This window comes from Brachyistius frenatus, unplaced genomic scaffold, assembly GCF_029030835.1.
Source record: "Brachyistius frenatus isolate BFR_SWC_R1_liver_20210118 unplaced genomic scaffold, ASM2903083v1 Contig_102, whole genome shotgun sequence".
Classification (NCBI taxonomy): domain Eukaryota; kingdom Metazoa; phylum Chordata; class Actinopteri; family Embiotocidae; genus Brachyistius; species Brachyistius frenatus.
Genome location: NW_027210701.1, coordinates 1156456 through 1181112, shown reverse-complemented (window position 1 = coordinate 1181112; position 24657 = coordinate 1156456). Strand labels below are relative to the sequence as shown.

Below are 24657 nucleotides of genomic sequence, written 5' to 3'. Positions count from 1 at the left end.
GTACGAGCTGCCATGTTAGATTCAGAAGATGATGGAGGTCCAACACAAGAAAAAAAAATATCAGAGGATGTTCCAGCAGCAGATAAACCTGAAGAGATGACAGAACATCTGTCTGAGCCAGAAAACAAAGAGACACAAATTCACGTCGACCAGACTGAAGTTCTAGAAGTTTTAGAAGCTGTACGAGCTGCCATGTCAGATTCAGTGGAAGATGGAGGTCCAACACTAGAAAAAAATATATCAGAGGATGTGCCAGCAGCAGATAAACCTGAAGAGATGACAGAACATCTGTCTGAGCCTGAAAACAAAGAGACACAAATTCACGCCGACCAGACTGAAGTTCTAGAAGTTTTAGAAGCTGTACGAGCTGACATGTTAGATTCAGAGGAAGATGGAGGTCCAACACTAGAAAAAGAAATGTTAGAGGATGTTCCAGCAGCAGAGGAAACAGCAGCTCTTACTGAGGTTCTTGTCGAACCACAGGATTCTTCCAAACCAGAACATCTTCAAGACGCTGCCCTGTTAGTCCCAGAGGAGGGTGGTCCTCTAATATCAGAGGATGTTCCAGCTGCAGTGGAAACAGTTATAGATGAACCCAACCAGGCAGCTGAAGATACTGTTGAGTCAGAAGAACCACCACGAGGGGAACCAGGACCACCAGTGGAACCAGAAGAGTCACAAGATGCTGTAACAGAAACTGCTGCTGAAGGTGCACAAAGTGTGGAGAAAGAAGATGTTCCACCTCCAGCTCCTGTTACAGAGGAAACTGAGAGTGCAGCTGTGGCACAGCTGGATGAAGCTTCAGAGACAAACGGAGATCAGAGCATCCAGCCAGATGTTCATGAAGACGCCATCACTGAGGCTGCAGATGTTGCTGTACTACAGACAGTACCAGCAGTCCACTTCCCCTCTGTTCAGCAGGAAGCAGGTCGGGTTCAGGTCCTAGAACAGTTCGTGTTCTCTGAAGGAACCACAGCGCCGAATGAGGAGAGCGCTGAAGTGTCAGATGAGCCGACACTTGAAGTTCATCTCTGCTCTGTGCAGGTGAGCATGGAGGGAGAACACGCAGGAGAACTGACCGCTGCTGAGATGAAGGCCGCTGCCGTCCAGCACGCCGTGGTGATGCAGGTCATCACGTGTAATCTGAAGGATGTTCCAGACGCGATACCAGCAGTTCTGATCCAGAAAACATCTGAAACACAGGAACCTCTGACGCACAGGGTGGCGAGTGAAACGGAGGTTAAAGAGATAGTGGAGATGGCAGCAGCGTTAGTGGAGGACAATGTGAAGGAGACGGCAGAGGAGGGCAGGGTGGTTCTGACCATGCACGTCCCATCGGTCCAGCTGGAGGAGAGTCACAGGATCCAAGTGCAGGTGGTGGACATCGAAATCAGATCGGCCGAGAACATCGTGGACGCGGTGATGGAGGTCGGAGTCACAAACGACAAAGGAGTCCTGCAGGTTTGTCACGAAACCATCGACCCAGTAGAAAACCTCTCCACCACTCCTCAAAACGAAGAAGAGGTGATTCACGAGAAGGTCACAATCCAGGAAGTCCTTCAGCAGGTGAAGGAGAACGTACCAGAGACAGTACCTGAAGACGAGGTGCTTCACGAGAAGGACGAGGTCACTGTTCAGGAAGTTCAGGTGAAGGAGAATGTACCAGAGACGGTACCTGAAGAGGAAGTGCTTCATAAGAAGGACAAGGTCACTGTTCAGGAAGTTCAGGTGAAGGAGAAAGTACCAGAGATGGTACCTGAAGAGGAGGTCATCACAGCGATGGAGAGGGAGGAACCAAATGAAGTGACGAAGGAGCCTGTTATGCCAACCAAACACAGAGAGTCTGAGGATCACAGAGGAACATCTAAGAGTCCAGGAGGTCCAGAGGCCTCCATCCAGGAGGAGGAGGAGGAAACTCCAGCTGCCATGGAAACCCAAATCACTGTGAAGTCCGTCAGTGAAGCACAGACACTCCAGACGGCTCCCCCGAGGAACTCTTCATCTGTCGTCCCACTGAACTCTGGAACCATCTCGTCTGTCGGGAACGTGGAGTCTCCCGCCAGCCTGTCTTTAGAGTTCAAACTCAACATACAGTTTGGTCAAGCCAAGATACCATCATCCCCTCCTCCTCCTGTGGAGAGACCCGGACCTGTGAGACAGACCGAGGTTTCCGAGGTCGGAGTTCAGGCAACAGAAAACACAGAAGCAGCTGAAAGATGTGTGATCACACATCAGCCAGTGCTGATGGAAATCGGAGTCCAAGCAGTAGAAAGAAAGGAAGAAGTCAAATTTGAAGAGAGGGGATCTGCAGCAGAGACAGTAGAAACAGGAAAAACAGAAGAAGTCAAATCTGGAACGCTGGCTGTCCGAGCAACAGAGACAGTAGAAAGAGTTGAAGCAGAAGAAGTCAGACCTGCAGAAAGAGCTGCTGCAGATGTCCAGGCAGTAGAAATAATAAAAGAAGTCCAATCTGCAGAGAGAGGAACTCCACCTGTCCAGGCAACACAGACAGTAGAAACAGTAGAAACGGAAAAAGAAGTCAATCCTGCAGAGAGAGTAGCTGCAACTGTCCAGGCAGCAGAGACGGTAGAACAAGTAGAAGCGGAAGAAGTTAGACCTACAGAGAGAGGAACTGCTGCCGTGCAGCCAGCAGAGACAGGACAAGCAGTAGAGACAATAAAAACGGTTGAAGTCAAACCTGCAGAGACAGTAGAAACAGTAGAAGAAGTCAGATTGGCAGAGAGAGTGACTGCAACTGTTAAGGCAGTCGAGACAGTGGAGACAGTAGAAAAAGTAGAAGCAACTGCAACTGTTAAGACAGTCGAGACAGTAGAAAAAGTAGAAGCAACTGCAACTGTCCAGATGGCAGAGACGGTAGAAGAAGAAGTCAGACCTGCAGAGATAGAGACCCCGACTGTCCAGGCAGTAGAAACAATCAGAGCTGCAGAGAGAGAAACTCCACCTGTCCGGACAGTAGAGGCAGCAGAGACAGTAGAGACAATGGACACAGTTGAGACAGTAGAATCAGAGAGAACGGAGGTGTCCCTGAGCCAGCTGCTCTCTGAAGACGCTGTTAAAGCCTCAGACGAGGAACCAGAGGAGGAACCAGAGCAGGATGTGTGGCTGGACGCTGAGGAAGACATTCAGACTCCGGAGAAAGACGTTCAGACTCGGGAGGAAGATGCTCAGATTCGGGAGGAAGACGCTCAGACTCAGCAGGAAGATGCTCAGACTCAGCAGGAAGACGCTCAGACTCAGCAGGAAGACGCTCAGACTCAGGAGGAAGCAGCAGCGGAGGAGGAGGAGGAGCCTCAGGCGAAGAGTAAGGAAGAGGAAGCAGCTGAAGAGGAGGAGGATGAGGAGGGTCCGGCAGAAGCTGCAGGAACATGTGAGGTGGACAGTGAAGGAGAAGACTTTGCGGTCGCACTGGAGCACCCGGAGCCTGTCGTTATGATGGAGTGGGATTAACGCAGCTGGTAAGCCTCGTCTTCATCACCCTGCTCTTCATCACCGTCAGTGATCCTCTCAGACAAACTAACGTCTTGCTGCTTGTCTTTGTTCTCGTAGGTTGGACAATCCAAACGGAGAGCCATCAGAGCCTTTTATTTCTCACATGATGCTGAACCAAAAATATTTACCGCTCAAGCTAGTTTATGATTATTTTATCAATATTATGAAGAGTTTGATTGATGAGAGGCAACATAAACCTACCTCCACCGGTAGTGTGATCGACCATGCTGTGGCCTCTCACTACATTTAATCAGCTGTCTGCCATGTATTGACTACTAATCACATCAAGTCTTCCCGATCACATCAAATACGATCCGATTTTTGTCTTTTATGGTTCAAAAAAGCTGCAAAAACATTTAAATTTAATTCAGAAGGAACATGAATTCATGACGGATGTAACCCAAGAACAGCACACATTCATACCTTTTTATATTTATATCAGTAAATGTAGATATTTCACGGCTTTCATGATGTTCACAAATCATTTTATCGTTCAGTACTTTTGATTTACTTCAAAACATGTTCATATAGGATCTAAAACAGGCTGACCTGAACAGACAGAGGTTATGTAATATCACAACCCTGTTTCTAAAGAAGTTAGGATGCTGTGTAAAATGTAAATAAAAACAATGTGATTATTTGAAAATCCTATAAACCCATATTTAATTGAAAATAGACCAAAGACAACATATCAAATGTTGAAGCTAAGAACTTTTATTGTTTTATGAAAAATACATGTTCATTTTGAATTTGATGATAGTAACGTTTCAAAAAGATTGAGACAGGGGCAAAAATTATCTGGAGAAGTTGTGTAAAACGGAGTCAATTCTGGAGTGGAAATGACTGCTTGGGCCCGTCGTCTGTGAACACAGCTTGTAGCTGCATCTACAACAAAGTGGTGATGCAACACGGTGTGATGCTGTATGTGCTCATTTTGAATTTGATGACAGCAACATGTTTCAAAAAAGTTGGGACGGGGTCATGTTTACCACTGCGTTGCATCACCTCTTCTTTAAACAACACTTTGTAAACATCTGGGAACTGAGGAGACCAGTTTCTGGAATTTTGAAAGTGAAATTTCCCATTCTTGCCCGATATAGGATTTCAGCTGCTCAACAGTTCAAGGTCTCCTTTGTAATATTTTTAGTTTCACAATGCGCCAAATGTTTTCAATGAGTGACAGGTCTGGACTACAGGAGGCCAGTTTATCACCCCGACTCTTCTACTACGGAGCCATGCTGTTGGAATACGTGCAGAATGTGGTTTGGCGATGAACTGTGTTCACAGACAACGGTTTTTGGGAGTGTTCCTGAGCCCATGCAGTGATTTCCACTACAGAATTGAATCTTTTTTACACAACTTTTCCAGTATTTTATTGACCCTGTCCCAACTTCTTGGAAACATGTTGCTGCCATTGAATTCAAAATGAACATATATTCTTTTATAAAACAATGACATTTCTCAATTCCTGCATTTGATTCGTTGTCTTTGGTGATTTTTTTTTAATTATTTTTTTTTTATTAAATATGGGCTTACATGATTTTCAAATAATCACATTCTGTTTTTAGACAGCGTTCCAACTTTTTTGGAAGCGGGGTTGTTATATTTTCTCTTGTACATAACTGCTTTAATGCTTAAACAGGCTTAACACATTTCTACAAAAATAAGAGCATGATGAGAGCATGGTGATATCTGACACAATATGTTTGATTTCAACTATCAATTTATGAAAAACATATTTAGAATTTATATAATCAGCAGCGCCTTAAAATGTTTTCCTGCAGCTCCGAGCTTAGTTTTATTAATAGCACATCGAGCTGCTTTTTATCAACCTAAGCTAACTTTTATGAACAATTACTGCTGATCTGATGTCGACTAATGACTAAATGCACCCGAGTTCCTTCTATTTATATATTTACCAATGTTTTATGAATAAAATCTTATTTTACGTGAATAAATTACTTCCTGTAAATTTGAAGACGCTCCTGTGTTGCTTCTGCAGAATCAGAGTTAAGCTGATCTTTAACACGCAGACACTGAAACCTGAAGAACATGTCACATAAATACTTTATTTGCATCTTCTAATGACACAGTGCTCACAGTTGAAGTTTACGACTTGATGAATTTGGATTTCATTTCCTGCGTCAGTCGCATGAAGACGTGAGTCTCGGCTGTCACGCTCCAAAGAAGTCCGTTAAAATCTCAGTGAGATGCACCTATGTTTGTACATGATGTAAAATTGACATTAAGGACATAAATTCAGCAGCGATCAGGTCATCTGGAAACGTGCTTCTGATTTTCTTTTTAACGCAGTAAAATCCTGCAGCGCTGATCGGCAGCAGGTGAAGTGATTGAGGTGTTGAAATTCTTTCTGTAAAACATGAAGACATTCAAAATGATTGAGGATGCCTTCATGAGTTCAATGACCGAGTACCTTTTGACAGAGCAGCATCTTCCTTCATGCAGCTCCCAGTGAACTTCTAGAAGATCATTTTTGCAAGTTCAAACATAACCTGCGAGAAAAACATTTATACGTTTATTTATGACGCCGGCAGATCATAACGCTGCACAGAGACGCTGCGTGACCTCCTTTACCTCGATCGTAATGAGGATGACGATCATCCACTCCAACCGCAGGCTGTGCTTCTCGCTCAGGTGACTCCTCATCAGGTCCGTGAGCTGCGTGCAGTGTTCCAGCTTCTCGTTCACAACCTGGAACCATGTGATGTTTGATCAAAGATCAAAAACGTGTCTTGAGAGTCTGTAGCGCTGAATCCCGTCTCGGAGCGGCTGCACTCACGTTCACTCTGCGGTTGATGCTGAGGAACTGGCACGTCTTGTCGTAGAGCTTCTCCAGGTTCTCTCGGTCCCAGTAGAAGTCCGGCGTGAGGAGCAGGTCGGATCTCAGGTTTATACAGTGTCTGTTGCGGCAGCAGGGAAACACGCACATTTAAATGCGGCTCATGTTCGGAGGACATGGAGCTGCAGCTGTGCAGATTTACCTCAACGCGAAAAGCTCTCCAATCTTCTGCATCACCTGTGCAGACGACAGCTTCACTCTTTGTCCAGACTTCAGCGTCTGCAGAGGGAGAATAGTGACTAGTGCCCACAAACAACCAATCACACACATTTAATTATTCATTATTCGTGGCTGCTTCCCATTCAGCGTCTTGGTTCACCTCTGGAATCGATTGAATGGACTCTACAAAGTTGTCCAACGCCACCTCCCATATCGCCAGCTTCACTGGAAGACAGAGACGGCGGTTGTGAGACGCTACTCCTTCACACGTTTACGATTCACACCTGAAGGTTTCTCACCTGACAAACACAGCGCGTTCGAAAACGCAAACTTCTCCAGGATGGCCTCGCGTTCCTCCATGTTGCAACTCAGGATGAAGTTACCTCGCTCCAGCTTCGTGTTGCCCCTGAAGAGGAAAACATTTCAGAGAGGTCTGGAGGAACGAACCCCAAAGTGCAGCTGCTCTTACTCTCCGACGGCGTAGTTGATCTCCTCGTTCTCCCAGTGGACCAGGGCCACCTCGTACGGCTGGATCTCGTGACGCTCCAGCTGCCTCAGCACGCTTTTCATCTGCAAACAACACAAGATGCACGTCGCACCGTTGAAGAGCCCCGTAGCAGGCGAAGAAATAAAGATCGTACTGTGGTAGTGACGTTTACCGTTTTCTCCTCTACGTTCCAGAACACCACCGAGCCCTCCCTGAAAGGTCGGAGCGAAAGTCGGTGAACAAAACTCTGAGCAGGGCTGTTACCAGGAGACTCTTTTTATTTCACGTCTCAGTGTGTCTGTGTTTGACGTAATCACAGGACAAGCTGTCAAGACTCAATAAAACACCTCTTATATGTAGAAAAGTTAGCATTTTACAAAACAAAAACGTGAATTACCGACTAAATAATGTGAGCCAAACGTCGATGACGCAGTTCTTTTTCTGAGGTTTGACATCCAGCCCCCGTCTACAAACCCGTTTCCGAAAAAGTTGGGACAAACTTACCAAAAAAGCAGAATACTTTCCACAAGGGACAAGGCTGAAAACCAAAATTAAATGGTTCGTGATCTTCAGGAGGCACTGCATTAAAAAAATAAATACGGACACGAAACTGCAGTGGAAATCACTGCATGGGCTCAGGAGCGCTTCTGAAAACCATCGTTTGTGTTACTGAGGTAAAGTGGAAAACTGTCCTGTGGTCTGACCGATCAAAATCTGAAATTATTTTTGAAAATCACGGACGCCGCGTCCTCGGGGCCAAGGAGGAGTGGGACCATCCAGCCAGTTGAAAAGTATTTAATAATCAACAATGCTGTTGAATACATTTTTAGCATCAGACAGCGCTCCTTGTTGGTACCTGAAGAAGAACATCAGGGCGTTGTCATCTGTTTTGGCAGCCATGTCTGTGCTGATCAACAGCACATTGGAGGCATCTGAAATGAAAGCATGACGGTCATTCAAGTGGCTGCAGACAGCACGGATCACGGGTGTACTCTTTACCTCTCGGCAGGTCGATCTCGTGGAAGCCGTGATTTGTCAGGTCGTGGCAGAGCGTCGGCAGGTGATACTGGTCCGCTGTAGCGAAGGCGATGCACTGCATCATATCCTGCAGAGACAAACAGCTGGATCAGCCTCTGGACCGGAACCTGACCCGTATCAGAGGGTGAAATCTCGACTGCAGGCTCCTTCACCTTGTCGTTCCTCAGCGACGGTTGATTGGCCCGGGAAGGTTGTTTCGTGCGTGGTCCTTTGGGAGCTCGTTTTCCCGCCACCGCTGCTGGTTTTATGCCAGGCTTTAACACTGACTTTACAATGCTGGACGTGTACAAACGCGTCTGTCCACAGTTAGTTAGGACCCCGGATACATTTAACAAAGTCTTGCGGGGACTTTTTAAAGCACATAAAGCAGGCAGAAGGTGTCGTTTATGCTTGTGCTGCTCCTGCTGCTCCTGAAGAGTGTTTAGACGAGAACAGATCCGGGGACCAGCGCGAGTCCAGGATCTGGACTCGTACTTGTGGGACAGGACGGACTGGGAGAGAGCGGCCGCAACTGGTCTGCTCTCTGCAGGCCGCTGAGCTCCCAGCCTGCACCACAAGGTCCGGAGGAGCATCTTCCACAGACAGCCGGACAGGTGAACAGGTGAGCTGCAACACAAGGACAGTGATGTCATTGAACGCGTCACCGTGTACAACATGGTGTTTATCACTGCAAGAGATACGGAGCTCTGAGAACCAGCCTGGGTCTGTAAAACAACTCCTTTATACTGCTAAAATTTCAAGTTGTATTTATTTAAACACAGAAACAGGAAGTAGAATTAGCACGACTGACCTTGACTACATTAGCTGGCAATGTCCTCAAGAGCAGTCCGGTTTAAACATATGGAATAAACAGAGGGGATGAGACCGGAAACGGTAACACGGGTGTGCACCTGCTCACCCTGTGTGGAGTGCAGGACAACAGTCAGAGTACAGGACAACAGTCAGTGTGCAGGACAACAGTCAGAGTACAGGACAACAGTCAGTGTGCAGGACAACAGTCAGAGTACAGGACAACAGTCAGTGTGCAGATGACGTCAGCCGCCAGTTCACTTCCCCGTAAACAAAAGTTGGTCTTAAAGGAATCAACGTGTCAGAAAATGGCGGGAACGTGAAGAGTTCTGTTCAAAACAAACGGAGAACCTCACAGAACCGCATCACAATCTCCCCGACCTGGGGGAGGCGTGTGTGTGTGTTTGCTAATAAAGTTTTATTGTGCGCCGCTCGTTTCCTGTTTGAAATGACGTAATCTTAAAGGTGCAGTTCGAGCGGTTTTACCCGAGTCCGAGCAGAAGGTGGCGGTCATACGCGGATCATAGACATACGTGTCTATGGCATCGATAAACTGGCTGCCAACCGCCGTAGAAGAAGTTGTTTGTGTGTTACGTCACGAACATGGCTGCCACGCCCCGCCCTCACGTCGTTGACTTGGTAACCGTCGCAGCGTTGTTGGTGAAATAGGAGGACATCGCTTTAATCTGTGCAGGGAAAGACGTCGTCATCCTCAGCCGACTAAATTTTCCGCTTTTTTAAATTTTATTAATGCGACGCGTGTTATATCTAAAGCTCACTCTATATGTTAAATATTTGTATTAATACAAACGTAAAAGGTTAACAACGAAAATTTGCTGGCATCAGCACTTAGCATGTTAGCGGCTAAAGTAGCTACCATGCAAAAGTAGCCACTGTTAGCTTGTCATAAAAGTTGCTTTGCTAACATAAGTTCAGCCTCAGCTCAGCAAAGATCTCCTGAAACACGACGTGGCTTTGTTCTAGTGCTTTTATTGGAACTGCTGAACTTGAACTGAAACACTCTGAAAAACAACACGTCAGGAGTCGGTGTGGATCACCGAGCTGACAGTTAACCTCGTCCAGATCTAGTGTTTTTAGAGCTTTCCACCCGGGATTACTCTGCTTTTACACCCACGATGAGAGACATTAAGAATGCCAGCAGGTGAGTCCGCTGCTGTCCCTTCTTCACACCAGAGGAAGAATGCCCTGCTTGAATTAAAACAAGTTTTATCAGCAAAATATATTGAATCAGTGGATCTGCGTGGATGAAAGCAACTTTTACCTGTCGAGCATGTGTTGTATGAATATAAATACCTGTTCTGAAGTAAAATGTTTTTAAATGTGAAACAGTGAATTAGAAGTAAAACGGAAATACTAAAGAGAAGTACCTCACAGCTGTACTGATATTAATATGTGAATTGATCTTAATAATGACCATGTAAACTTTTTCCAGGTGAGAGTGAAGACCGGGCAAAGACCCGGGAAAGATTCAACGAGGTGTTCAAGAAGTACACCGAATCAGAGAAGAAAAAACAGAGGAAGAAGAGCACTGAGACACAGGAGACTATCGTGGTATGTGCTCGATTTACACAGTAAACCGTCAGTGGGGAAGAACGTCAGATCAGATAGAAACTGCAGAATACGTCCTTGAAGAGTCATAATTCTGCAGCAGGAAATTCATGTCAAAATAAATCTTTCATGTCCTTCCTCCAAAATATCCCGGCAGGCCATGCAGACCAGTTTTCATGGTGGAAATCTTATTAAAGAAGAGCTATACTGACATCTGTCCTGCTCTCCTCTTTCAATGTTTTTAGCTGCAGAATCTAAAGAAGAACCTGAACCTCCAGAAGGACACGGAAGATGACGAAACCATCCTCCAGAACACGTACAACCCCGAACAGGGTAGCCCTCGCTACACCAAGAACAAGAGGAGAGAGCAGGAGATGGAGATAGAAGAGAGGGTGAATGTCAACAACAGTAAAAACGACGAGGAGATTAAGACATCGAAAGCCAAGAGGAAGAGTAAGAGGGACCTTCCTCCCCTCCCTGTCCCTGAGGACATCAGCAGTTACATCCAGAAGGATGCAGACGCCTCCAGGTCAGAGGTCACCGTGGACACGGACGACACAGGTGGCAGAAAGGAAACCAAGCGGAAAAGTAAGAAAGGGAAAAGCAAAGAAGATCCAGAGGCGAAAGCAGAGAGGCAGGAGGAGGACGCAGGAGACAATCTGCTGCAGGAGTACCAGCAGCAGATCGCACAGGAGGAGGGGACTTTCAAGAAGACACGGGTCAAAGCCGACGAGGACGCTGTCCGAACTGTCACGCTGAATAACGACGTGGGAAAGAAGAAGAAGAAAAAGCTGAAGTCGGTCGTCACAGAGTCAGACGCAGGGTTAGCGTGTGCAGCTCCTCCTCTCATGGATCCGTTGGTTGTTTTTTAAAAAAAATATTTGTAAGTACTAAATGTAGATCTTTTCTCCAACAGGGATCAGGAAGAAGACGCAGACCAGGATGCTGACGTGGAAAACGAGTCCAGAGGAAAGAAGAAGAAGAAGAAGAAAAAGCACGGTAACTGGTAACGAATGATCAGGATTCACAAAGCGGCAATAAAAACGGGCCTCATGGATGAATTTCAGATTTTGTTTTCAGTTGTCGAAGAGGAGAGCGAACCGGAGCCGGAAGCACCGCGGGAACCGACGTTCGACGACAGCCTCGTGCTCGGAGTGTTCGTCCACCGGACGGACCGGCTGCAGACCGACGTCCTCGTCTCCCACCCCATGGTGAAGATCCACGTGGTCGACGACATCACGGGCCAGTACGTGAAGAAGGAGGACAGGTGAGAGGTCACATCGCACGGCTCTGTTTCTGTTTCCCGTTTCAGGTGATGTGATCAAACCTCCCCTCCTCCTCTGGTTCCTCGCAGCCACCGTCCCGTCTCCTCCTTCTACGAGCAGGAGAACGTCGACCACGTCCTGCCCATCATGACGCAGCCATTCGACTTCAAGAAGAACAAGTCGATCATCCCCGAGTGGCAGGAGCAGATCATCTTCAACGAACGCTTCGGCTACTTCGTTCAGCGACACGGCGAAAGCCCCCGAGTCGTTCTATTCTTCGAGGTAAGAGATATTTAGCCCGCGGATATATTTGAGCACGTTTTGCTGCAGCTGTCAGTGACTCTTTGATGTCTTTATAGATTCTGGATTTTGTCACGATGGAAGAAGCGCGAGCCAACGTCGTCGTCGACAAGCATGAGCGAGGCTTCAGGAAGATCGCCTGGGCGTTCCTGAAGGTAAAACTCTCGCTCAGAGAGGAAGGAGAACCCCGTCGCGCTCCCTCCGTCTGACTCGTGCGTTTCCCCTCCGTCCCTTCAGCTCGTCGGCACCAACGGCGTCCTGAACATCGGCAGCAAACTCCGCTTGCAGCTCTTCTGTCCTCCTCTTCGGGCCAAGAGACAGCCCAGGACTGTGGACGTGGTCGAGTGGTGGAGGAAGTACCCCAGAACCAAGTACGCGTCCACGCTGTACGTCACGGTGAAGGGCATCAAACTCCCCGAACATGTAAGTCAGGTGTTTCTGCAGCTGTGAGGGGGTGAAGACCTTCAGTGGACTCTGCGGCTGCGTCTGATCCTGTGTTTTGTGGTGCAGGTGGACCCCGGTATCCGCTCCATGATGGCGCTGCAGGAGGAGAGAGGCAGCACCACCTACAGTGAGCTGCAGAACGAGGTGACCAAGAGGAGCCTGACTCGGCCTGCAGACGTCAAGCCGCCTGTCCTCAGGTGGAGCCGGCTGTCTGGTCAGGTGGGCGGAGGCAACTCTAGTTATAAGTCGTATCAACACATATGTGTGTCAATTTGTTTTTATCTTGCATGCACCACAAGATTTATAAAGGATAGTGTGAGGTTTATTATTTACAGTGGGCTTTTTATTGTTCTGCTTCAAGCTTCAAATGTACAGTATATGACGTATGTTTCCGTTGCAGATCTGTCGGATTCCCAACAAACCTCTGCTGGCGTTCCGCGGCGGTCAGATGGGCTGTTTCACTCTGCTCTTCTCTCACGCTGGAACCGTCCTGGCTGCTGCATGTGCCGACAGAGATGCTTTCCCTGTTGTAGGTGAGGAACTCCTCCTGATTCTCCTCCTGATTCTCCTCCTGATGCCCCTCCTGATTTTCCTCCTGATTTTTGTCTTAATGCTCCTCCTAATGCTCCTCCTGATTCTCCTCCTGATTCTCCTCCTAATGCTCCTTCTGATTCTCCTCCTGATGCTCCTCCTGATTCTCCTCCTGATGCTTCTCCTGATTATCCTCCCAACCCTTCTCCTCCTAATGCTCCTCCTGATGCTTCTCCTGATGCTCCTCCTGATTCTCCTCCTAATGCTCCTCCTGATTCTCCTCCTAATGCTCCTCCTGATTTTCGTCCTAATGCTCCTTCTGATTCTCCTCCTGATTCTCCTCCTGATGCTCATCCTTATGCTCCTCCTGATTCTCCTCCTGGTTCTCCTACTCATGCTCTTCCTGATTCTCCTCCTGATTCTCCTCCTGATGCTCTTCCTGATTCTCCTCCTGATGCTTCTCCTGATGCTCCTCCTGATTCTCCTTCTGATTCTCCTCCTAATTCTCCTCCTGATGCATCTAAAACTCCACAGCAGCGTGATCGTGTGTTCGTGTGTTTCAGTGTATGAGATCCCCTCTGGGAAGGTTCTGGCTGCCTTCAGTGGTCATCTCAGTATCGTGTATGATCTCTGCTGGTCAAGAGATGACCGCAGTCTCCTCTCTGCCTCCTCTGATGGAACTGTCAGGTACGTTTGTGACATCCGATGGAAAATTTAAAACGATTCGGGGTCTGTTCTCTGTGGCTCCTCTAGGGGGAGCCAGTGCTCCTCGTAAAAGCATTTTTAGATTAGATTAAATTTTATTTTAGTAATCCCACAGTGGAGAAATTAGGTCGTCACAGTAGCAAAGAAAAAACAAAAAGTGCACACAATATGAAAAACATTTACAAACACGTATAAGATATAAAAAATAAGGTAGATAAAAAATTATTATTTTAGAAAGAAAAATAAGAGCAATCAATAAAAACACACACACATATACTATATACACAAAAAAAAACAAATAAAATAAAATAAATAAATACAGTGTGGGATGAATGGAAAAAAAAGTGTCCGGTGCTATGACATGAAATGAGATGAACATGTTCTGGGTTGTGGTCGATTTAAAGAACACAGCCGTCTTCATTTGTTCACATGATTAAACGGCCTCCGTGCTGCCGTCCTCCCTCAGAGAGTGGAACGTGGAGAGGCTGCAGGGAACGGCCCAGAAGGTTCTGCCCCACCCGTCCTTCGTGTACTCGGCCCGGTACCATCCCTCGGCCCAGAACCTGGTGGTGTCCGCGGGCTTCGACAGTCTGGTGCGCGTGTGGAAGCTGGACGTGGCCGACGTGAACGGCCAGCTGCTGCAGGAGTACGAGGGCCACGGCAGCTTCATCAACACCATCTGTTTCGACTCTGAAGGTAAACGTGTGCAGGTGTCGGTGAGGTGCATGCTGGGAAATCTGCACAGGAGGCGTTTTAGTGAACGATGTTGAGTCCAAACATCGTGGTCAGTCCGACCTTTTTCTGTCTAATTTACATTTTTCTACCCTGAACTCGTCTGTGTTTTGTCTGGTGGTCTGTGAGGTTTAATGAGGTCATACGTGTCCAGAAGCAGAAACACTTTCATTTATTTCAGGGACTGATTCAGCTGCAGAGGAAACAGAGATCCCTGGTTTTTTTGTTTTTGTTTTTACAGGAAATATATTCCGTTTCTAACCTCTTGCCATCTTTTTTGTGAAACATGTTGCGCAGTGTGTATTTGATGTTTGTTCGCACGCTTCTCAGGTCTGATGTCATTGTAAACAGGAAGGAGAATGTTCTCCGCGGACAACGGGGGCCGAATCATCGTCTGGAGAACCCCGGTGAGCGATGGCCGGCAGCGGCAGCAGCCGTGTCACCACTGGTGTGTAGAGAAGGTACCGGAGTCCGCGTTACGTTACATAAAACAGGAATCCGATCAGATACCTGCAGAGGAATGAGATTAATTTAACAACGCTGCTTCTGTCTCTGGGCAGAACATAGACGAGAGCGACCTCAGCGGCGTCCCCATCACCATGCTGCAGCTCCACCCTAACGGCCGCTGCCTGCTCATACACGCCAAAGACAGCATGCTGAGGATGATGGATCTGAGGATGTGAGTGAGAGAGTTCCCCTCTGAAGTGACAGGAAGCAGGAACGTGAGCGGTACAGTCTGATCGCACCGTTCCGTGTTTGTGTTTCCCGTCAGTCTGGCTGTGAAGAAGTACACCGGCGCCACCAACTACCGGGAGCGGATCTACAGCACCTTCACGCCCTGCGGGAACTTTCTGTTCTCGGGCAGCGAGGACGGCATGGCGTACGTCTGGAACACGGACACAGGTGAGGCCCGGCGCCGATTTAAAGGAGCGGCTCCGTACGGTGGCGGCAGAGTGACTCCAGCTGACTGTGTCTCCCAGGTGACCAGGTGGCCGTGTACTCGGAGCTATGTTACCCCACCGCCCTGCACGGCGTGGCCTTCCACCCTCACGAGAACATGGTGGCGTTCAGCGCCTTCGGTCAGAGCCAGCCGGTCCACGTCTACCTGTACGACCGTAAAGGTTGGTCCGTCTCTTCGCTCCGCGCGCAGCTCACCGACCCTCCGGTCTTTTAAAATGTTCTGATCCACGGACGTGTCCCCCAACAGTGTCCCAGCTGGAGGTGCACAGCTTGAAGGCAGCTAGCAGATCGGCCTCCACGGACCCTAAAACCATGCGGGCCACCCCGGACCCGCCCGCCCTGCAGGACTCCTCCGCCATGGATCAGTTCGCCACGGCAACCAGACACGCTATGAAGATGCAGTGGGTGAAGGAGCAGCTGGACTCAGTTCTGGTAACGTCTCTTCCTGTCTTACGCTGACATTATTAGACTTGTTTTATTTCATATCACGTGAGACAAACTCATCGCGTCACGTCTTTTTCAGGAACCACATCAAGCTTCTGCATTGATGTACGAACAAGGTACCGCTGTCACGGTGAGTTCTTCATCCATCAGCACACCTTCGTTCATACTTTATTCAGTCTTTTCAGGAAATCACAATCCTGTCATTGCAATAATTTATGCAAAGTCAAACACTCGACAAAATATTTGTGGGGACTTTCTGCAATTTATTTTTTAATTCCTCTAATATTTCTGGGACGTGCAGCAGGATTATTATCACAGGAAATCAGCGTATATTAGTATTTATCAGGGAGGTGATAAAAGAAATAGCATTTTTTTCCTTTCTTAAAATTTCTTTAATTTTACCGCAAAAAAAAAATGAAATCCTGGAGGGACTGATTATTACGGTCAAAGATGGTGATGACACTTTATTGAGCTCAGATTTCCATTTCCTTCGGTTACGCGTTAATGAAGGAAACAGCTCACAGATAAATCTGTTAACTTATGATCATGTATTTTCAATGATGAACTCTTGGCTCTTCATTTTTAGTCTTTAAGGGAAACATTTCTATTTAAATCAATCCACCTTTATGTTTTTCAGACGGGCCTGAACGCCTCTCTGCCGCCTCCGTCTCTGCTGTCTCCTCACTCCAAGCTGCAGCTGTCCGGGTCGGTGGCGGATCAGCTGATCCCTCAGGCCGCTCTGAGCGCTCAGAGCCGTGAGTGTCTCCTCCGTCATGTGTCTTCGACTAAAGCTGTACGGTGTGCAGTGACTGCTGCAGGGCGTCTGAGGAGGATGAAATATTCACGCTGCCTCCTCTGTTGTGTAATTTCAGGCGGGTTCAGTCCGGTCGGTCAGCGGCTCCGAGGAGTGTCGTCCTTCAGGCTGCAGACGGTGAGTCTTCGTGTCTCTTTTAAACTGAGCGTCCTCTGAGGTTCATGATAAATCCGTCTCCCTCCTCCGATCAGAGCCTCCCTGACCACACCTCCTCCGGCCTGGAGACAGATTCCGCCCCCGTCCAACAAGTCGTACGTACCCGCCATCTCTCTCCGATCTCCGTCCCTACCATCCCTGTCGTCCCTGTCTTCTGTGTAACCGTCCCTCCTCTGTGTCCCCCCCAACCACCAGGTCGTCTCCCTGTACAACTACAGAGCCAGCCGATCCGACGAGCTCACCATGCGCCGCGGTGATGTCATCCAGGTGCTCTACAAAGACAACGACAACTGGTGGTTCGGGCGGCTGGTCGGCGGGCAGCAGGGATACTTCTTGGCGTCTTACGTGGCCGATCAGAGTGAGTGAATCGTACTTCCTGTGGTCAGGTTTTTAGACGATAAAAAAAAAAAAAAAACTCTTTGACCGTGATTTATTGTTGTTATAGGAGATTTCAGTGAAAACGCGAAATCTGTGGACGCACACGGGGCTTTATCTGAGGGGACGGCTGACAGGTCGACGCCCACCAGGGTAAGAAGACAGAACCACACGGTGGTCCTTCTGTCCCGGTCTGGATCGGTGTTTGTCTGCAGCTGCAGCACTTTGTCTCCTCCTTCTGTTTGTTAAAGAGATGCTCCACCCTGAACGTATCATGTGACCATCAGACAGACACTGCACTGCTAACCAGTCAAGTTCACATGTAAATCTGTCCAAAACCATATCGATATTGAACTTACAGTGACCCTGACCTTTGACCTCCAACATCTAAAGAGCCTAAGTGAACATTTGTGAAAAAAGAAATTCCCTCAAACAGTTCCTGAAAAATTGCATTCAGAGGCATGGGTTATTGTAAGGTGACCTTTGACCTTTAAACCAAAATCGTATCAGTTCATCGTTGGTACAAAGTGAATGTTTTTGCCAAATTTTAACAAATTGCCTCAAGTCATTCTTGAGATATCGCGTTCACAACAACGGGAAGGGAACAGGGGAGGGAAAGGGGACAGGGAGGGGAACGTGACGTCACAGTGACTTTGACCCTTGACCCTTGTCCACCAAACTTTAATCAGGTCACCCTTGAGACCAAGTGAGCGATTGTGCCACGTGTAAAAGAATTCCATCCAAGAAGGTTAACCCTTTGAGCTTTAACCTCCTCTGGCTTTTCTCTGCTCTGTGGATTTTAATCTCCTCTCTGCTCCTCTGCTGATCCAAATTCCAGAGTTTCTGCTGCACACATGACGGGTCACGAGGATCACTTTAATGTGAAGTGTGTTTATAAAAGTTTTTTCTTCTGTTTTCTCATTTCTCAAGGTCTCCGCTGCCATCAGTTCGTCCGGGGAACTCCGGTTTCTCTCCGAGCCGACGCTCTCCGACACCGAACCCGAGCTGACTGATGCCAAGTAAGTGGCTCGGGTGGAGGGAGTTAAAGGGGGTTCCTGAGGTTGGCGGTTCGATCCCCGGCTTCACCTGTCCGCCTGCTCAGAGCAAACCTGAGGTGAAACATCTCCGTATGAGTGCAGAGCATCTCACTGAGCTCTGCACGAGGCCTCACGGTGTGCTCCTCTGGAGGAAAAAGCCCGACAGGTGTAAGACTGACACGCAGGGTCTCTCTGGTTCCCGCAGGGCTCAGTTTTACCTCACTTTGGACCATTATCATCGAAATATGTATTTCAAAAACATATCTGCCTAACGCTGGTGAAACCGAGCTGTAGCGGTTCACAAAGAACACTTTGATGCTGCTCCTCAGTGTAATAACGGCAGTGGATTCATGTGTTTTTTTTTGTTTTTTTTTCTACAGACCCAGAAGGAAAAAGAAGGTGAAGAAGCCCGGCGTCCCTGCAGCTCCGGCTCAGGCCACACTCTCAGATGCGGAGGCCCCGAGGAGGATGAGGAGGAGGAGTGGCAGCAGCAGCAGCCGGAGGAGAGGAAGGTCGACGGATCGGCCGCTGCCCGGGAGGCCGAGCGGCCGCAGCAACGGTGCCTTCGAGCCCGACGCGTAAACTCCCACACGGTAAACCGGTCTGTGTCCCACCAACTCCCTCTGGTCCGCCCGTTTCTCATCACATGTAGATAAATAACTGTACAATAATCTTTTTGTATGTTGAAATATTTATCCAAGTTGAACTTTTATAAAGTTGTAGCTGTGCTTTGTTTAGCCTGGAAGAGAATCACAGTTTCTACATTCTTCACAGCAATAAAAAACACTAAATATAACTTTAAATGTTTGTTTATTTTCTTCATATAAAACATAAAAACACACTTCAGGTGTTTCTTAAAAATTTTGAAAATATGCTTCAGGTCAAATTTGACAATGAGACACCAATACGTGTAATAATTTCATATTTAATGATAGAATATACCTTTGTGTTCATAATTCTGATATAAACAGGACATTAATTCATTTTTAGTGTTTTCAAATCTTTATTTGTTCTGTCACGTGAAACAATAAAACCAGACTAAGTACCAAAGTGAGCTATTTAAGGCACGACATCATCTGATTTTAATTTAAACATCGTGCTGCTGACACAATCACGGCACATGTAAATCCACATATTTAACATGAGATCTGTACATGTTCCAGAAAAACAACATTCTTCACTTGGTCAGCAGGTCCACAGTCAAATCCAAGTCCTGTGATCAGTAATACAGACGAGCTGCCAAACAAAAGGCACATTTAGTGTGCTGAAGCAAGACTTTTTAAATCCCCACGTGGATCATTTTCAGGTCAAAATAAAAATATTTTTAAACAACAAAAATCCTCAGAATCCCTGAAACACCAGAAAGAAAGTGGAGTTTAAAAGCATTCATGAGAATGAAGCCGCTGAGGGGACATTCAGAGTTTTTGGGTTGGTTGTGTGTCCTCCGACGTGTCCTTCATTCCTCCAGGAGAGGAGTCCTCTCATCGGTCGGCCGAATGTCGTCTGCAGCCCTGAAAGTCAAACGTCAGAGTGAGTGTTGCACCTTATTTTGGTCCTTCTTAAAAGTGTTATCATGTCGATGGGAAGTCACCGGTTACCTCGGCTGCCGCTGTGGTCGACAGCAGAGAGAATACACGGCGAGGAGGAAGGCCTGAAGGACGGACAGGACGCGGCATCACACACACTGGATGAAAACACACGAAACGCCGCGGCGGCTGATACTTACACCGAGAAACGCCAACGCTCCCTGGACCACCGCCGCCCACTCGAAGCTCAGATGCTGGGTGATGAGCCCCCCCACGATCGGACCGTAAAACATCCTTCAAAAAAAAAAAAAAAAACATGTCAACATTAAAACTCCAAAACATCACAGACTAGAGGACGGGAAGCGGACGTCTCCTGGGACTTACCCGGTGGACCAGACAGCACTGAACAGCCCTGACACCATCCCCAGGGTGCTCAGGCCCTCCTCAAAGCCATGTTCACTGCAACAACAGGACACGTGTTACTCCATGTTCATATTTAAAAAAAACAACAACAGGAGGTTGTGACTGTGGAGCGACATGCGAAGCCACTCACTATGCACATGTGATGATCTCGGGGAACGTGGGGATGGCAGTCAGGCCCAGAGAAAACCCAATTAGGCCGAGCATGAGGACGAGCAGCCACAGCTGACTGCAGACGGAGAGGAGAGCGGGTTGATATCGTCAGGAGAAATATGTTAGTAACCGGCAGGGAGACACACGAGACCTGCTGAGTAACACCTCCATTATATATAAGAAAAGTTACAGATTTATCCTGTTTGTGCCTCCGGTTCTTATTGGTCCAGAAAAAGAGAATTTAATTGTTTACTGTTGGAAGATAAAATATGCATTTTATATTATGAATGCTGCAAACTGCGGTATTTTTAATAGTTCCACGGTCAGCATTTTTAAGAAATTAACTTTTACCACTTTTACATCTGTCCGGTAAATCCAAAGGAAGCAGGAGCCATCAGTTAGCTTAGCTTAGCATAACAACCACAAAGAGGAGGCTCAGTTATATTGTGTTTTTTTTCATCAATTTAAACAACGGTTTCATCAGAAACTGCTGGAGCAGCTTTAGCCAATCAGATCCGACCACCGCTGCAGCTAAAACACTCAACTATACTTAGCCGCGCCCACCGGTCTCTGATTGGGCGAACTGTAATGTGAGCGGGGTTTCCAGACTGTGATCCCAGCAGTTGAGTGGCGACGCCCTCCCAGAGCCATGATGTCACAGTGAGAGCAGTGTCTCCTCTGACACCTGTGACTCCACCTCTTTCCTCTCCAAGCTGCCGCACACACTCACCTCGGGACGTGAAGGAAGGGGGCGGGGCCGAGCAGACAGAAGGCGACCGCCGTGATGAGGCCTCCCGCCACCATGAAGCTGAACCTGACGGACTGGTGAGTGACGACACTCGGTTTAAAATCGCGGAAGTACGGCTCAAACGTGACGCTCGATGACCTTTGACACTCACAGGGTATTTATCGGCGAAGTAGCCCATCACCGGGGAGCCCAGGCAGTACGGCAGCGACAGCCCCAGCATGATGAGGCCCACGTATCCCGCGGACAGACCGAACTGAGGCAGGGAAACACTTCATTCACACACACACGGGAGAATCCTCTCTGAAGGGAATCAGCTTCACGATAAAGAGGTGAGTTTACCCTGTCGATGGCGAACAGGGACAGACTGGCGTCCAGGAAGCCCAGCCCGGCGCTCAGCGTGAAGATCACGTAGCAGATCAGGACGATCTTCCCATGGGTGAGAAGACGGAAGAAGGAGTCCTTAGACGGGTTGGCCTCTGAGCAGAGGGAAAAACGGGATGCAGGTCACAGGTACGAACCCGGAAAATCACAGACCGATTTTATGGGCTTTAAATTGCACTGAACGATCACAGATGTGTTGATATCTGAGTGCGTGTTTTTAAAGTTTGACAAACTTTGGGCAGAAAAAAAGGTGCACTGATGTCTGTAAACCCTTAAATGTAAAATATCTTTATTACGAGCGATTATCAGTCGATGAATCAGATATTTTGCACTTCTTAATGTCAGAAGTTCGATAAATTTTGGGCTCAACTGACTATAAACAAACGGCCTGTGTCGACAGTTACCGACGGTCGGCAGGATGTAGATGTTGAAAGGAACCATGACCAGCAGTAAACACCCCAGAAGCATGAAGGGGACCTCGTATCCAAACGACTGATAGAACCAGCCGCCCACCGGGGGGCCGAGGATGAGCCCAAGCCCCGTGAAGATCTCCAGACTCCCCTGAAACACGCAGAGGAGCGTTAAAACATGGACCAACACGCTTATGAACATGCTTCCTGCAGCCCGTGTGAATTATTTTCTCTTGACAAATACATAAAATGTCAGACTGTGAGGCCTCCTTTGTCTTCCCGTGACTCTAATATCTTAACAACGCACCACTCAGACGAGCTGCTCACCAAAACAGTCGCCACATTGTCCGGGAAGATTTTCGCTGTCATGGCAAAAGAGGAGGTCATTGCACCGGCGAAGCCCACGGCATCGATGGAGCGCACCACAAAGCACAGAGTGATGAAGGTGGCGCCCGCAGGGGCCCGGTCCAGTAACCTGACCGGGACACAGGGAGGGGAACAATCAGCTGACGGCAGGTTAGACAGGAAAGACTGAAGGAGAGGAGCTGCAACCTCAGAGGAAGACTTATTCAAATACAGACTATAATTCTGTTTCAGTTCACAGATTGTATAAAAAAGTGTTCGTAGCTTCCAGGTATGAAAAATGAGGCCGATGCAGAAGTGCCTTAAAGCTACAATACCACCGAGTGCCACTAGAGGTCGGCTCCAAAAAGCCTCCGGCTCCATAGAGTCCCATTCAACTTCTCTCATCAAATACAAAGTGAATAAAATGTCTCCACCAGTTATCTCGGTGTTGTTAGCTGAAGTCACTCCTTCTTATTAGTTTTCTGGAGGTCCATCTGAAAATAATCCCTCATTAATTATAAAATAAGCTTTAAAAAGATCGGTGGGCGGGACGTGGTATCGTCAGGTTTTCCAATCAGATCGGTCAGATCCACCGCTGGCTCCTCACCCAGCTCGTCCAAATATGGTCACTTCTGGTAACAATTTGTCTAAGGGTTTTTATTGGTTTTTGAATGTTCATGAAGTTCGACAGCGCCACAAATCATATTTTAGTCATGGAGAAAATCTTCATCATCTTAATAAGAGGACAAAATATTTCCAGGTTTTTCTATGAGGGACTTCAATGCTGTTCAGACAAACAGGTGTGACCCAGACAACATGAATATAGATCATCTGAAACTTCTTGCACCTGTAATGCAGCAGCATCAGTGTGTCCCTTTCAGAAAGAGGAAACTGTACTGCAGTCGTATGAACAGTCTGACGTGTTCCATCTTCACTGACAGATCAGAAACTCACCCGAACAGGACCGTACACACCGACGACACAAACAGCCCCATCACCAGCATGAACTTCGCTCCGATCTGGACGATCTGATCCGAACAGGAGGGAGAGGTTCTGTAGCGGAGTAATCCCACCACACATGAAAATACCGACGTCTACTTACGTATCGGCCCAGGATCAACGAACCAATCAGGTTGCAGACGGCGTAGCAGCCGAAGATGAGGCCAACCACCGTCTGACTGGCTCCTTTCTTCACCGCCTGTGGAGGGACGTTCATGGACATGATCACGGTTCGGTGAATCAGTGAACTGAAGCCTCTGACAATGAAGAACGCTGATCTATTCTGAGGGGCCCTGACATCGTCAGGCCGTAGCTGGACTTCCTGTCCGGTCACTCTGCCCTCAGGGAGGCTGTCTGCTGTGAGCACATGATTCACCCTGTCCACTGCTGCTGACGGGGGTCCGATCACCCCCGCCGCCCCCCTACCCCTGGTTAATTATTGATCACAGCCTCCATCAAACATCAGGGCCTCTTCACCCTCCGATCAGCTGCTGCACCCGCAGGCGATCAATAAATCACCATCAAAGACCGACATGCAGGAATGTATGAGGTCACGTTAAAAACATGATGACAGGAAGCAGTTAAATAAAAACAACTCCATTATTACTTTATAATTATTAGAACTTTTATAGGAACTTCTGCTCTCCATAAAACAAATAAACGATTCATATCATTATAGATTCATCTGTTTATCTATTTCTTATTTAATTGATGGACTGTTTGGACTCCTAACAAAATGCCTGAGGAGCTGCTTGAAAAGTCACAACCAAAAGATATTTAGTTTATCAGCATGAAGGAAGCAGAAAACATTTTCAAAGCAGAACAGTCAATAAAGTGGAAAATGTCATGACTGAAGTGGCAGCAAAGAACCAAAGAAATAAACTAAATGACGTGTTTTATTTCTCCTGAATTCCGAGTTTTATTTCTGTTGTCTTTAATAAAACTCCTGCAGCCTGTTCTGTTCTGTGGCCCCTACATCTTACCTCGGAGGGGAAGAAGGGCCCCAGTATTGAGTAGCAGATCATGGAGCTGAAGTTGACAGATGCCATGGAGATGAGGGTGAGCACTTGTTTCCTGGTCATCCTCTGAGGAGGAGGAGGAGGAGGAGGAAGATCGGCGGGTTCATCTGGGAACACGAACACAGAGGTAAAGATCATAAACAACTTCTGATCGTCTGATAGTAATGTCCCAAAAGTCACCCACCTGTCTGCGGCTCCATGTCTTAATGTGGAGGTTTTTTTGTTTTTGTTTCCGGTGTTCAGATGAGAGCTGCAGACATACCGACACACGGAGCGGGGAGACACGGACCGCGGACACACGGACGGACGGACGGACGGAGTGTCTTGACAGCTTCTGTGCAGCGGCAGCAAACTTCAGCCTCGAGCAGCGCAGCGCAGCGCCGCGTGAGTGTTTCTTCAGCGCTGTTTATGGTCTAAGCACAGGAACTGATCCCCGCCTCCAAAATAAAGCTCCACTTCCGGTGAAGTTTAATCACAACTC

At 47.7% G+C, this 24657-nt stretch overlaps 4 protein-coding genes and 1 long non-coding RNA gene across 8 annotated transcripts; 3 read left to right on the top strand and 2 right to left on the bottom strand.

Moving 5' to 3' along the window:
* Window positions 1–214: 214 nt before the first annotated feature.
* On the top strand, window positions 215–5488 carry LOC138628526 (enolase-phosphatase E1-like). Its single transcript, XM_069711613.1, has 2 exons — window positions 215–3476; window positions 3568–5488. Exon 1 carries the CDS (start codon window positions 277–279, stop codon window positions 3466–3468), a length of 3192 nt encoding a protein of 1063 aa, XP_069567714.1. The 5' UTR covers window positions 215–276; the 3' UTR covers window positions 3469–3476; window positions 3568–5488.
* A 71-nt stretch (window positions 5489–5559) lies between these two features.
* rmnd1 (required for meiotic nuclear division 1 homolog) lies at window positions 5560–9354 on the bottom strand. 3 transcript variants are annotated; one of them, XM_069711631.1, is made up of 12 exons: window positions 9048–9354; window positions 8207–8660; window positions 8016–8121; window positions 7873–7948; window positions 7189–7228; window positions 6999–7099; window positions 6829–6935; window positions 6690–6754; window positions 6513–6589; window positions 6311–6431; window positions 6106–6222; window positions 5560–6023 (listed from the first exon to the last, which is right to left on the bottom strand). In XM_069711631.1, the coding sequence occupies exons 2-12, from the start codon at window positions 8624–8626 to the stop codon at window positions 5991–5993; spliced, it is 1263 nt and encodes a 420-aa protein (XP_069567732.1). In that variant the 5' UTR covers window positions 8627–8660; window positions 9048–9354; the 3' UTR covers window positions 5560–5990. The 3 variants fall into 3 exon arrangements, with proteins under 3 accessions (XP_069567732.1, XP_069567731.1, XP_069567733.1); XM_069711630.1 differs by lacking the exon at window positions 9048–9354 and adding an exon at window positions 8845–8981; XM_069711632.1 differs by lacking the exon at window positions 9048–9354 and adding an exon at window positions 8953–8972.
* Window positions 9355–9488: 134 nt separating this feature from the next.
* ahi1 (Abelson helper integration site 1) lies at window positions 9489–18978 on the top strand. Of its 2 annotated transcripts, XM_069711611.1 has the most exons (25): window positions 9489–10005; window positions 10297–10415; window positions 10658–11235; window positions 11329–11411; window positions 11493–11679; window positions 11767–11959; window positions 12037–12132; window positions 12215–12400; window positions 12488–12640; window positions 12822–12954; window positions 13516–13639; window positions 14124–14353; window positions 14741–14850; window positions 14950–15068; window positions 15162–15292; window positions 15370–15510; window positions 15597–15781; window positions 15873–15923; window positions 16431–16548; window positions 16666–16724; window positions 16799–16858; window positions 16959–17121; window positions 17209–17291; window positions 18069–18157; window positions 18556–18978. In XM_069711611.1, the coding sequence occupies exons 1-25, from the start codon at window positions 9996–9998 to the stop codon at window positions 18755–18757; spliced, it is 3603 nt and encodes a 1200-aa protein (XP_069567712.1). In that variant the 5' UTR covers window positions 9489–9995; the 3' UTR covers window positions 18758–18978. The 2 variants fall into 2 exon arrangements, with proteins under 2 accessions (XP_069567712.1, XP_069567713.1); XM_069711612.1 differs by lacking the exons at window positions 9489–10005; window positions 10297–10415 and having other exon boundaries at window positions 11146–11235; window positions 11480–11679.
* A 180-nt stretch (window positions 18979–19158) lies between these two features.
* slc18b1 (solute carrier family 18 member B1) lies at window positions 19159–24477 on the bottom strand. The gene is made up of 14 exons (XM_069711626.1): window positions 24361–24477; window positions 24141–24283; window positions 23261–23356; window positions 23113–23186; window positions 22141–22288; window positions 21808–21964; window positions 21362–21498; window positions 21174–21275; window positions 21005–21096; window positions 20255–20350; window positions 20086–20160; window positions 19902–19995; window positions 19774–19826; window positions 19159–19686 (listed from the first exon to the last, which is right to left on the bottom strand). The coding sequence occupies exons 1-14, from the start codon at window positions 24374–24376 to the stop codon at window positions 19632–19634; spliced, it is 1338 nt and encodes a 445-aa protein (XP_069567727.1). The 5' UTR covers window positions 24377–24477; the 3' UTR covers window positions 19159–19631.
* LOC138628543 (uncharacterized) lies at window positions 21021–21880 on the top strand. Its single transcript, XR_011311471.1, has 3 exons — window positions 21021–21099; window positions 21176–21532; window positions 21804–21880. It is a non-coding gene; the product is annotated as an uncharacterized lncRNA (long non-coding RNA).
* Window positions 24478–24657: the final 180 nt, after the last annotated feature.

Excerpts from the sequence above, each read along its gene's own strand:
- ahi1 (XM_069711611.1), top strand. Across the intron at positions 14,354-14,740 it reads CATCTGTTTCGACTCTGAAG|GAAGGAGAATGTTCTCCGCG; the intron begins GTAAACGTGTGC and ends CATTGTAAACAG. Across the intron at positions 14,851-14,949 it reads ACCACTGGTGTGTAGAGAAG|AACATAGACGAGAGCGACCT; the intron begins GTACCGGAGTCC and ends GTCTCTGGGCAG.
- slc18b1 (XM_069711626.1), bottom strand. Across the intron at positions 21,276-21,361 it reads CCCTGTTCGCCATCGACAGG|TTCGGTCTGTCCGCGGGATA; the intron begins GTAAACTCACCT and ends TCCCTGCCTCAG. Across the intron at positions 21,097-21,173 it reads ACTTCGCCGATAAATACCCT|TCCGTCAGGTTCAGCTTCAT; the intron begins GTGAGTGTCAAA and ends GTCACTCACCAG.
- LOC138628526 (XM_069711613.1), top strand. The coding sequence starts at position 277 with ATGACAGAACATCTGTCTGAGCCTGAAAACAAAGAGACACAAATTCAC.
- rmnd1 (XM_069711631.1), bottom strand. The coding sequence starts at position 8,626 with ATGCTCCTCCGGACCTTGTGGTGCAGGCTGGGAGCTCAGCGGCCTGCA. Across the intron at positions 6,936-6,998 it reads ATCAACTACGCCGTCGGAGA|GGGCAACACGAAGCTGGAGC; the intron begins GTAAGAGCAGCT and ends TTTCCTCTTCAG. Across the intron at positions 6,590-6,689 it reads CCATTCAATCGATTCCAGAG|ACGCTGAAGTCTGGACAAAG; the intron begins GTGAACCAAGAC and ends CTCCCTCTGCAG.